The 13,749-nt window shown below is 33.8% G+C and overlaps 1 protein-coding gene across 1 annotated transcript in view; it reads right to left on the bottom strand.

Annotated features, from left to right (window-relative positions):
- The window catches only part of LOC108376804 (uncharacterized), a gene marked incomplete at its 3' end in the record, with an annotated part of 101,865 nt that overhangs the window by 73,163 nt on the left and 14,953 nt on the right, over positions 1 to 13,749 (bottom strand). The window contains exon 3 of the mRNA XM_017633047.1: positions 12,747 to 12,928. Coding sequence (XP_017488536.1) covers positions 12,747 to 12,817 — 71 coding nt within the window. The remainder of the gene's footprint in view (positions 1 to 12,746; positions 12,929 to 13,749) is intronic.

Genomic DNA, 13,749 nt, shown 5'->3' with positions numbered 1-13,749 from the left:
TCATTATAAACAATCTATGAAATTGAAAATGAAAAAGCGTGGAGCCGCATAGTAATACAAAGCATTCGATTTAATTGACAATAGTCAAACTACATAGCGTAGACCTAAAATTTCTACAGCGAAAGTAGAACTTTGAAATCGATTTTAAGCGGTCGTTATTCATATACCCACATACATACATACATATATTTTATTTAAAGAAATGGCGTGTCGTCTATTTCCGCTGTAGCAAACGTAGTACATAGGGCGACATCTAGATGTCATCTACCTCGCCCTATTCACTACAGATGTCGCCCTATGCACTATGCTTTTTTATAGGAACTTTTCAAAGCAAAGCTTTATGGTGTCGGACACACAACATTGAAAGTTTCTGGATCCACAACATTGAAAGTTTCTGGACACACAATATTGCAAGTTGATAAGAGCGTTGTAAAAAGGATAATAACCCATAAGCATTGTACTAATTTTTAATATTAAATACATGCTTTTTTAACACTTGCATAACACTTTGAATCTCATTTATCACATAAGCTAATGTGGAAGTTTTTTCCGCCTTCTTCATGATATTTTTCATGGTTTCATGTCATGGTTTTTCTTGGGAGGCGGGATTTTTGATAAACTTTCTTCGGCAAAAATTTTTCATATATGTATGCCATTTGAACACTTTTGAAGAAATAAGCTCTTTAAATAAAAAATCCATTTTCACCTAAAAGTGACATTCTGGATATATTTCACATTTTTTGGTTTTATTTCACGAAAATATAAAAACAAGGAAATCTTTGAAACTCCTTAAGCAATAAGCGGACATTAGTAATTATTTTATTTTAAGTGTTTTTCTGAAAAATTCGGAAGGACAACATTATAATAGAAAGTCAAGTTTATGCTGATAAAAAACTTGAAGAAAAGAATAAAAGTTAAGGTTTCTTTGTTTAAACTTTTTTTCATGTTCGAGTAGGTAATATATCAGAGAAATACCCTTCGCAAAGGAAAACAAAACGGCTTACAATAATAAAACACAGCTTTGTTGGTGGTTCATTATTTGGATCATATAATTCTGGTTTTTGATTTCTCGTTTTTACCACCATAAAAAAATTTAATAAAGGGGGAACAAAAACATAGCACTTCGATTGGAAATGACCCACGTATGTATGTATATCGCAGTATGTTATTCTTGATAAATTTTTGTGAGAATTTGAATTACATGCATGTTTGTGATTTTGGTTAACTACTTCTAAGATTTGCCCATGTGTCTATATGTACATATAATATAAAATATGTAGACATGTATAAACAAATGCACACAATTTATCTGCATGCATACATACAATAATCATTGTAAATTTACTTTTTTACGCCGGCGTAATTTCAACTATTGTTTATTCAGTTACAAAGCAGTCTACTAATCAGCACATACATATATGTAAGNAAATTTACTTTTTTACGCCGGCGTAATTTCAACTATTGTTTATTCAGTTAAAAAGCAGTCTACTAATCAGCACATACATATATGTAAGTAACTATTTACTTATGCATACATACCCTGCAGCGGAAAGTACTAGTACAGAACTAGTGAAATCACCAGTTTTCGGGAGTCGAATACCGGTACCTCGCAAATCTACCACCCATGCTTCCTACTGTCGCATTTAACATGGAGTTGTCCTAGGAGGTGACAATTGACTCCCGCTGCGCAACTTGTTGCCTGTAAAATTACCAGTTCTTTTTTTCGTTGTGCAATTCACAGATACTTTTTCATACTTAAAAAAACGAAAATAAAAATTTTAAATTTTATGTTCTGTATAGTAAGATTTGAACTTGGACATTTTCAGCCGCAACTATTTGTAGCCAGCATCTTTACGCACTAAGCTACAGGCAGCGTTGCCGAAAGCTTTCGCTGGAAAATCGTTACTTTACCCTAAAAAAAACGTCATTTCGGCCAAAAAATCGTCAAATTTTTGTTTCTTGTATTTTTTTAACAAAATAAAAAATACGAAGTAATTACATACAATGAGTCGTATGCGTAAAAACTAAGCAATTGCGTTTTCCTAAAATTGCCTGCCTTTAACTTATATTTATTTGAACAAATTGTGTAAAAGGTCTGAAGTTTTAAGAAAAAGCATTTGCTTAGGTTTTATGCATACGGCCCAATAAATATGGCAACACATTACAAAACCAAATGGAACCCACATTACATTTGCGTTAATAAAAGTGGATTTGCCAATTGTTAACGATAATATTAAAGAACAATTTAAAACACAACTGCTTTTGAAGTTTTTGAAGATTTTGATCCAGTTTTAAAGTAGGGGTCTTCACACCGAGCTTGATACTCGCTGTTCGGTAATTTTTCCCAATGTATTTTGTTTGTGTAAAATTAATTTGTTACCGGTGTACCGGTTACCGAATTATTGAGAAGGAAGCTTGATAATTTTTCTGGTAGTTGGCAAACTGCAATCAGGTGTTTGATATTTATTCAGTTTTAAATCCGCCCGCTGCCAAAAGGCATACGCAATATGAGTAAGTAAAATTTTTTAAATTTTCTGTTACAATTTAGTTTTTTAGGAAAAAAGCTACGAATCCGCTGTTGATAAACATAGCTTACCAGACTAACAAAAGAAAACTGAAAAGGACGTTAACAGTTGATAAAATTACCGAGTATCAACCAGCAATTTGCCAAAACTACCAAAATTGATGTGAATACCCTTAGTGTAACATTAGCATTTACTAACTAATAGATAATATTGATTGGAAAAATTCCCTCTACTACTTTTCTGTCTCTTTAAAATCAGAACAATTTTAATATAACAAAAAGCACGGTTGTAGAACAAAACTAGATAAATGCATGGTTGTATTTTGGATTACGTTTTCCTGTAATAAATTTTTTACATACATACATATGTAATTTAGTGGAATCGTCAAAACGTCATTGAGCTAAAAAAAAACGTCAAAATGACGACGAAATCGTCAATTCGGCAACGCTGGCTACAGGCACAACATGTATGTAAGTATGTAAGTATGCTTTCAAATGTTCGCTTTGAATTAAGCAAGGCGACGATTTGTTCAAATTTAAATTTGTCTTTGCTATTTATTTTCCTGCGATCGAACGTACAAAGCTGCAGCGTGGTGTTGTTTGAAATTTTATTATTGGGCTGAACTGATTCTTGATTATAATTTTAACAAAATTGTCATTTAAACTCGCTATATCTCAGTCGTTTGTGTATCGATCGATTTGAAATTTTCATACAATAAGCTACAAGCTATTTCAAAGAATTTAAGTTTAACACCACCACTCAGTACAAATAAAACTACAGGTTTATAACTTTTCTATGAAAATTAAGAGGGTGTTTGTTTTCAAATACAAAAGTTGTGTTATAAAATTTGAAATAATTTTTTTGTTCNACACCACCACTCAGTACAAATAAAACTACAGGTTTATAACTTTTCTATGAGAATTAAGAGGGTGTTTGTTTTCAAATACAAAAGTTGTGTTATAAAATTTGAAATAATTTTTTGGTTTTACAACAGTGTTGTAGATGACTATCTAGGGAAGTTGTTGCGAATTTTTTAGAATTAGACATCAAGTAGTCGCAAAGTTATAACGATATTATTATGACTCGCACGGTTAGCAGATTAGCGCGTTGCGCTCTAAAAGGCTTTATACCTCGGAAAAGTAAAGAAAGTCCCTTTATTATTAATAATTGCTATGTAAAAAGTCTTTATCTTTCGATTGAGATAACTAAAAACAATATTAAAAATGACCATAATTCAGAAAAATTACAAATAAATATTCGTTCAGAATTTTCACCATGCAAATGGGAAAATTTTAGAAAACGCATAGTACCACCGTATAACCCTCACAAAAATCTATAGAAATCATAGTTTTCGAATTATTTTTCTCATTTTCTGTCTGCTTCCCAGCTAGCCGAAAAGTGGCTTGTTTTGCACCGCTCAGGGCGCTGGGACATTTGACCTGAATTGCCCCTTTAGAAGGGACAATATGCAACCAATAGCTAGATTTCTTACTACCTGGAGCATAATATGCTATTGGAACCAGTAATGTAACTAGTACGAAAGCGACAATTGTAACCGACCCCGCTGCAGGGTAGGTACATATATGAAATTTCATATGCATACATACATACATACATATTTGCAATGAATTTTCTTTGCTTATCACACGGCAGCGTGCCGGCCGGCTGCCCGCTTTGTTGACTGGCTCTCACCATCTAATAAAAATAAATAGCATGCGTACAATTTTTGTTTTTTTGTTTTTAAAGTTTAATTTTTTTATTTTGATTTTTTCCCATTACGAAAGCAATAAAATTAGCGTATAGCGACGCAACGTTCTACTCAAAGTGCAGTTATAAAGCTCGTCAAGGTAGGTATAGAACAATTAAATGGAATTGAATAATTATTAAAAACACCTAATGCATTCATGCATATTAAAGTTCAGACTTTGCCACTTCGAATGCACTGTATGGAAAGGGCAACTACATAAGTATTAGGGTGTTCGATTATCCGCCTTTTTTCAAACCCGGTTTTCGAGTTATTCGAAAAATTGCAATTCGAAAAAAACGGTTCCCGATTTTAAAATTAAGAAAACCCCGGCTTTATTTTAAATAGCTTTCTTACAGTGAAAATGCTCATGTTGTTATGAAGTCACCGCCAAAAATTACAATGAAGCCATTGATAGTAAAGATATCTTTATTTATAAAAGAGAAAGGCAAAATAAGTTCAAAGTTTCTTCTTCTTCTTCCTACTTCCACTTGGTCTTTCCATCGCAGTGTGTGTTTGTATAATTGAAATCAGTGAGTGAACGCAGCGTGGCTTTGACGCGTGGCTTTTCAACTTGTCTAGCCAAAAAAATAAAAAATTAATTCACATTTTCACACATACACGCCCTGATATGGATGCAGTTATGCGCGCTATAGGCGTCCTGGCGCACTCGGTATTACATACATATGTTTGCGTAAAATTAGATAAAGAATCGCACGACTTATTAGAAATATTATTACATATTGCCAATTTTTTCTAATACATACCGCGCTCGGTAACATTATAATTCAGCATTCGGTTGCTGGTAGCTCTGATAAAGTTGTTAATAATATCTTAACGAAATTCGTAAACACGGGTACTGACATTCATTTCAAGTTATTTTCTACTAGATTTACAAACAATGATGTACAATAAAGTGTAAATTCAAGGGAATTTTATGTAAATTTATCTTACAATAATAAAATTTTAGTGAATGGTCTAATGTACTTAAAAGGTTCATTTTCGGTTTAACGAGATACAGTTAAAAGCAAAGGGGCGTCCCCACTCAGAAAAATTTACAGAGTAGTGGCAAAGTCCTGTCCCACCGGTCACAACTTCAAATATCTTTTAATATTTCTATGAAGATTATATCAGCCTAATTTTCAATGAAAACGAATGCGTATAGTAGTCATATATCTTACCACCTAAAAACTCCAGCTTGGAAATTTATTGTTTTGCCAAACAATTTTATTTGAGTTCACAAAGGTAAAATGTAGAGAGTTTTCAGTGCCCTACCAGTCACATTCATTCAAATAACAAAGAACTTAGAAATTGTTTGGTATTTTTTTGAAAGGAATTTTATGCATTAGATATTTAACTAAAAAAAAAACGAGCTATAACGAAATGTGCACAGAAATAAAATCTAACATCATTAAATTATTTATCATATTTGTATAAATGAGCGTTGTGAAACCCCCATGTATAAGCTAGTATTTTATACAAATTTTGAGCCCATCATCCGACGTCATAGTTATAATTCACAGTTGATCAAATTGTGTAGTCAAATGGTAAAAACCATTCACAATGGAGTGCCTCAAATCTTAATTAGCACTGTTAGCTTGATTTTTGCTTACATTTTTTGTAGAACTCAACCAAAAAACGTTAACCAAAGCTGTAGGCCGATGTGAAAAAGAAGAATTACCCAGTGCCAAATTAAATTGCTTGTGCTTTGAGTTGAAATTTTAACTATTCAACTCAATGGTGAAAGCTTCATTTTGTTCTGATCGATACTGAGTAGTATCGATAATATTTTCCGATACTTTTGGGGCATTGATGTCATTCGCTTCATGCCAAAGGTAGTACAGTGTCGGTACCACAGTCTGGAATTTCGGACCCTATGGCACAGAAACTACGATATGAGAAGTGGGTCCGTAAATGAGATGTATGCACATTAACTTAAATATGGTCTCGATTGCAGTGGTTGTGCGCCATCCATTTGCCAGACAATATTAAGCTGGTCAAACACCTGTTGTTTGTTTACCATTAAGATCACATTGTCATAAATAACATTATTTGATCAATAAAATCAATTGTCTCAGATAAATAATAATAATAGATTGGCGCTTACACATATACTAGTGTTTGGCCGAGCTTCTCCTCCGATTTGCGGCGTGCGTCTTGAAGTTGTCACACAAGGAGAGGGACCTACAGTTTTACGCCGCCACCGAACGCCGACTTTATTTTTATGGGGAGCTGTTTTCCATTTCAGAAAAACACTCGGAAATACACTTTTTTATTTTTATTTTTATTTTTTTATGTTGGGTTGAACCGGGCTTGAGCCCTGGCCTTGCGGAATGATAGCGCGCGCTGCTAAGCACTACACCGCAGCGGCCGCCCAATTGTCTCAGTTTCCCCTGATTAAATTCAATTTTAGCTATCTAGCATAAAATTAAACTTTTTTATAAATCAAAAAATTTTTCTACGATTTCAAAGCCGTCAAGAGAAAACTCGGTCCCCGGACTGAAAAATTACGGGCACCTATACAAAAATTGTAATAATTTAAGAGGATGTGATCAATAGAGAGTTTATATTTAGGGGTTATTTAATGTATTAAGTCAGAAACAATTAGTACGAATCGGAATATATTTATGATAAAAGCCTATAATTAAGCAGCAGTTTTTCGAGCAAATATGGAAAAATAATCGTTTCTGTAATGAAAAACATGGTTATTGAAAGCATGCGCATAATTTTCTTTAAAATAATATTTTGATATTTAAGGTCCCTTAAAAAGACCGGGCCCGGGGGGACTCGCCCCTTTCCTCCTCCCTCCTCTCGCCTGTATGTATGAACATACATATGTAAATATGTATGCATATTTGTACATAAATATGCTCCCAAAAATACGTTTTCAATGATCTTTTGAAATATTATAACACACCCAAACACACAATGAGCCGTATGCATACCCTGCAGTATGGGGGGTGACTACATGACTAATGAACCTGGTAAACTCCGTTGATTACTCACCGATTACTTGCAGTGTATTTCAGCGATAACTTTTGCAAGGCAATGTCCTAGACGGTAGTCACCATCGGCTCTCTCTGCACTGCCGGGAGCTACTAAAGTAGTTACTTGCATGATTTATGGGCGGCCTCGTTCGCAGTTTTTCGCTATTCTGCTTCCTACCCCTGCAGTACGGGGGAGTGACTACAGGACTGCTGAGTCGGTAGCTACCTGATAAACACCGTCAATTACCGACCGACTACTTGCAGTGTATTTCAACTTTTACTTTACAAGGCAATGTCCTAGGCGGTAGTCAGCATCGGCTCTCTCTGCAGTACCGGGGGTTACTAATGTAGTCACTTGCGTGATTTATGGGCGCCCTCGCGACTGGTTCGACTCTGCACTACCATGGGTTAATAGAGTAGCTACTTACCTTGGAGCCGGTGCAGTATCGGTTCAAAAGTAGCGATTGACTCCAGCTGTACTGGAGGCTAACAACTAAGCAATAGCTTTTTCTTAAAAGGTTCTTTCCCGTACGCAACGCGAGATCCCACAGGTGCCCAAAACAGCCCAGAAATTATTCTCGTACTCAACAAAATTTGTAGGTTATTTTCTCATTGGTAGGATGGTAGGACGCTAAATTTTGGTGGGCTTCTTTGATCAACAGAAAACATCTCTGGTTTATTGTAGTGGGTCATTTTGTCAGCATTGTGGGAAGGCCTGCCAAATTCTGACTATATCAAACCAGGAGCTTGGGGAAAATTAATGGATGAAAAAAACCAAAAACATACTACAAAATACCTCTCCATTTAAAAAAAAATTGTAAACCGACTCTTCTCCGTCCTTCTCTTTAAAAAAAGGTATATTTACTTTTTTTTTCAAATCAGGGACCGTAACTCTTATGACTTTTATCAAAAAAATCAAAAAATAAGAGTTATTTTTGATTTTAATATACAGTGAAACTTCCTTGGGCGGACACTCACCGTCAGTCATTTTTTCCGCCCAAGAAAGGTGTCCGCTTAATGGAGGGGAAGCCTATTTTAGAACTTTTCAATGTTTTAATTAATTGAATAGTCACTATTTCTTATTTGAATAAAATATATTGATATTACATCGTTCAAACAAAAATGTGCATGTATTTTTTCAAAAGTGCACATTTCATTTATGTGCGTAAGTACATATTAAGTAATAACAAAATAAAATAAATATTACATTTTAGTCCATAAACTACATAAAATCATAGATTCATTACATAAAAAACTGGGAAATTGTCGATTGACGTAAGTTTTATTTTTAATTTTTTTCAGTGTCAGTACCTTTTTCATCAATAGTTTTCATGTTATTTATCAGTCTCCAAGGGTTTCAGACAATTTAAATAACGAACCTAAACCACTGCGCAAACCAAACTAAATGTGTGCATAACAATCACATTTTGTGCGGGAAGTCCCCTTTTTCCATTTAGTAGTCCGCCTATGAGGAGTTCGCGTCCGCTCAACGGAGGTTTTTGTTTGATTTGTTATGAAAAGAAATCTTAATGTCCGTTGATAAGAGGTTCGGTCCGCCCAATAGAGTTTTTGTGTCAATTTTATGCAAAATAACTGTCCGCGTGCCGGCCAAGAGAGTGTCCGCTTAAGAGAGAGTAATTTGTTCCGAAATTTATACTTAAAACTTGGTATAGAAAAAATGTCCGCCCAAGGGAGGTGTCCGTTAGGAGAGGTTTCACTGTATATTTAGATCAAAAATAAAAGTTATTTTTGATTTTTATATATTTAGATAACTTTCATTTTTGATTTTTATTTTCTTAGATGAAAAATAAAAGTTATTTTTGATTTTTATATTTTTATATCAAAAAATAAGAGTTATTTTTGATTTTTATATTTTTATATCAATAATAAAAATCAATTCAAANATATATTTAGATAACTTTCATTTTTGATTTTTATTTTCTTAGATGAAAAATAAAAGTTATTTTTGATTTTTATATTTTTATATCAAAAAATAAGAGTTATTTTTGATTTTTATATTTTTATATCAATAATAAAAATCAATTCAAAATTGTTATTTATTTATTTATGCCGTATGAAATTATATCAAACTTTTACTTTTTCAGTTTTATAAATAAGCAGTGCTCATCACAACTTCTCCCTCGCGATTGAATGCTATCATGTAATATGCAATATGCATTGAAATTAGCAAATTGAAAACAACAATAAGATTACGCTAATAATAAAAGGTGTACGGTTATAATAACAACAATAAAAATGAAAGAACAAATAATAGCGTTATTTCAAGTTCAGGGGCAATACACAGCATAAGTTAGAAACTTTGTTACAAACATTTTGTTGATATTATAACCGTACACCTTAGTTTTACTTTAATGCGTAACAGGGATTAAGAAACATATTATGTCATGAATTTTGAATTGATTTTTATTATTGATATAAAAGTATAAAAATCAAAAATAAGTCTTATTTTTTTCTAAATACATAAAAATCAAAAATAACTTGTATCTTTGATCTAAATATATAAAAATCAAAAATAACTCTTATTTTTGATCTAAATATATAAAAATCAAAAATTTAAAAATCATACAATATTTTGCATATANTCTTATATTTTTCTAAATACATAAAAATCAAAAATAACTTGTATCTTTGATCTAAATATATAAAAATCAAAAATAACTCTTATTTTTGATCTAAATATATAAAAATCAAAAATTTAAAAATCATACAATATTTTGCATATAGTTCACCAAAAAATCATGATGGTGTAATCAAAACTTTTCTACGATGTTCATTTATGTATGATTTTTTTATTCAAAAATTGAAAAATAACTCTTATTTCCGGTCCCTGTTTCAAATGCGTACTTTTTAGAAAAAAACTTTCAGGAACAAAATTTAATGATGGAAAGAGTTCTGCTTTTACCAATTTTACGCTCGTTCTGTTTCTCGGATGGGTTCAACTGTTTGCCATTATATCCAATCTTTTAGAAACACGTTGTGCTTACTGGTATAGACAGAGTTTTGCCAATTAGATTTGGCGATTCTCTGAACTTCGCATACGACTATAAAAAAGTTTCATCCAAAGGCAGGTTTACAAATCAGATGTTTTTCTTTGGAATGAGAGTTGCGAATCGATTAAAGTTTTAACCTCAACTCGAAGAAATTGATGCCAAACTCACAGCGCGGAGATGTTTTCCAAGCCAGGAGGCTCCTAGCGAAACCCGGACATTTGGAAACCAAACTGTGGATTATCATTTTACCTTACTTATATATACAACATGATATACGTATGCAAATGAGCGAAGTATAAAAAATCTACGACGGGATTTTATTTCCTCCTACGATTTTTCACGTCATTTACTCCGAAGGCTTTTTTAAAATTATTCTACTGATCTCTTCTATTTACCTGAATATCTTATGGCGTTTTCATTTCTACAAAAAATGTTGCCTTTTCATGGCCCTCTCCTTAGTATTTGTGCGTAGAGGGCACAGAAAAGGCAACATTTTTCGGTAGAAAGGAAACCCCATTACTTTAAGCATAAAAACCCACAAAAATAGATAGATTTAATGCTGTCAAACGTCATTTCCTTGAAATGGTAGGTAGGAGGAAGCTATTTTGGTTGGTTTTTGAATCAGTTATTGGTAGGAAAGAAAATTTTGCCGTGGCAATTTGCCTACATACACACATAACTATTTATGTATGTTTATGCAAGCGTATAGTAAGTAGGGTGTTCACCCACCGTATTCATCCCTGCTAGCTGTACCCACGCACTACATTAGATGCAAGTAAATATCGTAGTTTAAAGTACAAAACCGCGTATCAACAAAATGCAAAACCGCGTATGTGCGGTTGCATAAATTATTTTCTAGAGACTAAAAACACTAATATCCTTATCCATTCGTCCTGAAAAATACTGGCCAGGTATGCGATTATTTTATAAAAAAGAGAACCATTTTGAAATATGAGTGTTTCTACTCTCTAGAAGATAATTTATATAATTCACAGACGCGGTTTTGCATTATCTTGATACGCGGTATTGCATTTTGTTGATACGCGGTTTTGTACTTTAAACGACGGTATGTATGTATGTTCGTGTTCATTTACGTATTTCCAGCATACCACTTTTCTACATCCACGTACATATTTACTAGGTACATATGTAGTTATATTTACATATGTATGCACATAAGTATACAAGCATAAATATAACACTGTGTTTTTGCGCTTCAAATTTCGATTGGAGAGCTACATATTTATGTATGCATTTATGGATGTATGTATGGATGTATGTATGTATGTATGTATGTATGTACGTACATATGACCTCGTTTCTTCATCTATGGAGTTATAGTAAATAACATTGTGCCAATTTTTTTTCCTTTTAGATTTAGGTCATATTTTTTATTTAATCGAAAAAGGCATTGGTAAGCGTTTGTCCTTAACTCGTATGTACATCTGTGGAATAATTTTTATAGCAGAATATTGACGAAGCGCTATTTTTGTGGGCTATACTGTTTATACATATGTACATAGATCACGAAACGAGTATTACCAATTATCACACAAATTAGAGGAATTTCGAGATATAGGTAGCGTATGAAAATACGATTTCTTAAGATCTTTTATTTAAACTGGCTTTATCGTGAAAAACAGCAACGTTCGTAATTTCATCAGTTGCGAAGTATAAAATTCTAACAATTAAGACTGTGAGTTACAGAACGTCTTTGGAAAAACAAACGCAAAAGTAGCGGTAAAACCCATTTGCCTTTTCCGTTATATTTCTATAATTACAAGTAATAGGCATTACGAACAAAGGTTACGAATTATAGAAGACCTTTGTCAGACACGAAGTACTAACTATTATTTGTTAAGCTGTTCAACGGAGAAAAGATAATTATCGAAGGAAAACAATTCTTTATATACATTTTGTATAAGTTATCGCAATCGGAGCTAACGTGATGTTCCACTTATCGAGCTTACGAGTTATCGGGACTCCACTAATAACAATAATAATAGATTGGCGCTTACACATATGTTAGTGTTTGGCCGAGCTTCTCCTCCGATTTGTGGCGTGTGCCTTGATGTTGTCACACAAAGCGGAGGGACCTACACTTTTCCGCCGACTCCGAACGGCGATTCTGTTTTTATGAGAAGCTGTTTTTCATGGCAGAAATACACTCGGAGGTTTGCCATTGCCTGCCGAGGGACGACCGCTGTAAAGAGAAAACCGTTTTCTATATTTTTTGCGATGTTGCTTTGACCATGGCTTGAACCCAGGCGTTGCGAGTGGAAGCGCGCACTGCTTACCACTATACCTTTTTCTATATTTTTTGCGACGTTGCTTTGACCAGGGCTTGAACCCAGGCGTTGCGGAGTGGAAGCGCGCATTGCTTACCATTACACCACAGCGACCGACGGGGACTCCACTGTATGTATTTGATTTAATGATGTGATATTAATTTCTTTTATTTTAATCTCAAAATACTCACTTATTTTGCGTCGTTAAGGAAAATGGCACCTCAATGCTGTGTGATGCTGTTCGGCGGCGATCGCCACCCATATCGGCTAGACGTGCGAAGTCCGTGTCGCGTTCTTGATCGGCCAGGCGTGCTGAGCGTCGCGATTCAAGCAGACGCACCTCCTCCAAACGTTTCCTTAGCTCAATAGGTTCCTACGTAAAGAAAGTATAATAATATTATATGTAGTTAGATTTATTGTTGCAGATGATTCATAAAATGTGTATGTATATGTATATATGAATATATAATTTTTTTTTTATATGTAATTTATTTTAATGTATAGAAAAAAATTAATCCTATTAAGGTGCAAGTTCAGTGTTTCATTATCAATTTGTATGAATCATCACATCAAACGAAGTTTTTTGTTTTTGTGAGAAATTCGTACTAAACCTGTGTGCATACCTTTCGATTTTAACTCTAAGAACAGAACAATGCTGCTTTACTATCGATCTGGTATACCTTGACCTACATAAATACATAGCTGTTATGTATGAACATCTGAACCTATCAAAATGGTATACATATGTATATACATATGTACATAGATACGTTTGTATATTGCATTCACGGATATGTACATATGTATAGAGTTATCTTAATATATATACAGAATGAAAGGTCCTAACATATTCCTTTTTTATAGAGTATGTAGTTATAAATCTAGAGTTCATGAGCTACGATTTTTTTTAATTACACAGATTTTAATTGAGTTTTAATTTCTTCATGTAGTCTTCTTCTTCTTCTTTTTTGGCGCTGTAACCGCCTAAGCGATTTTGGCCGAGTTCAGACAAGCACGCCAGTCGTTTCTCCTCTGTGCCAACTGACGCCAATTGGAAACGCCAAGTGAAGCCAAGTCCTTCTCCACCTGATCTTTCCATCGCAGTGGGGGCCTCCCTCTTCCTCTGCTACCACCAGCGGGTTCCGAGTTGAATACTTTCAGAGCTGGAGCGTCGGTGTCCATTCGAACGACATG

Source organism: Rhagoletis zephyria, unplaced genomic scaffold (genome assembly GCF_001687245.7).
Source record: "Rhagoletis zephyria isolate East Lansing unplaced genomic scaffold, Rhagoletis_zephyria_1.1 Rzeph_scaffold_00102, whole genome shotgun sequence".
NCBI classification, from domain to species: Eukaryota; Metazoa; Arthropoda; class Insecta; order Diptera; family Tephritidae; genus Rhagoletis; species Rhagoletis zephyria.
Note: the sequence above shows the minus strand (reverse complement) of the source record. Positions and strands in the feature narration are given on the sequence as shown.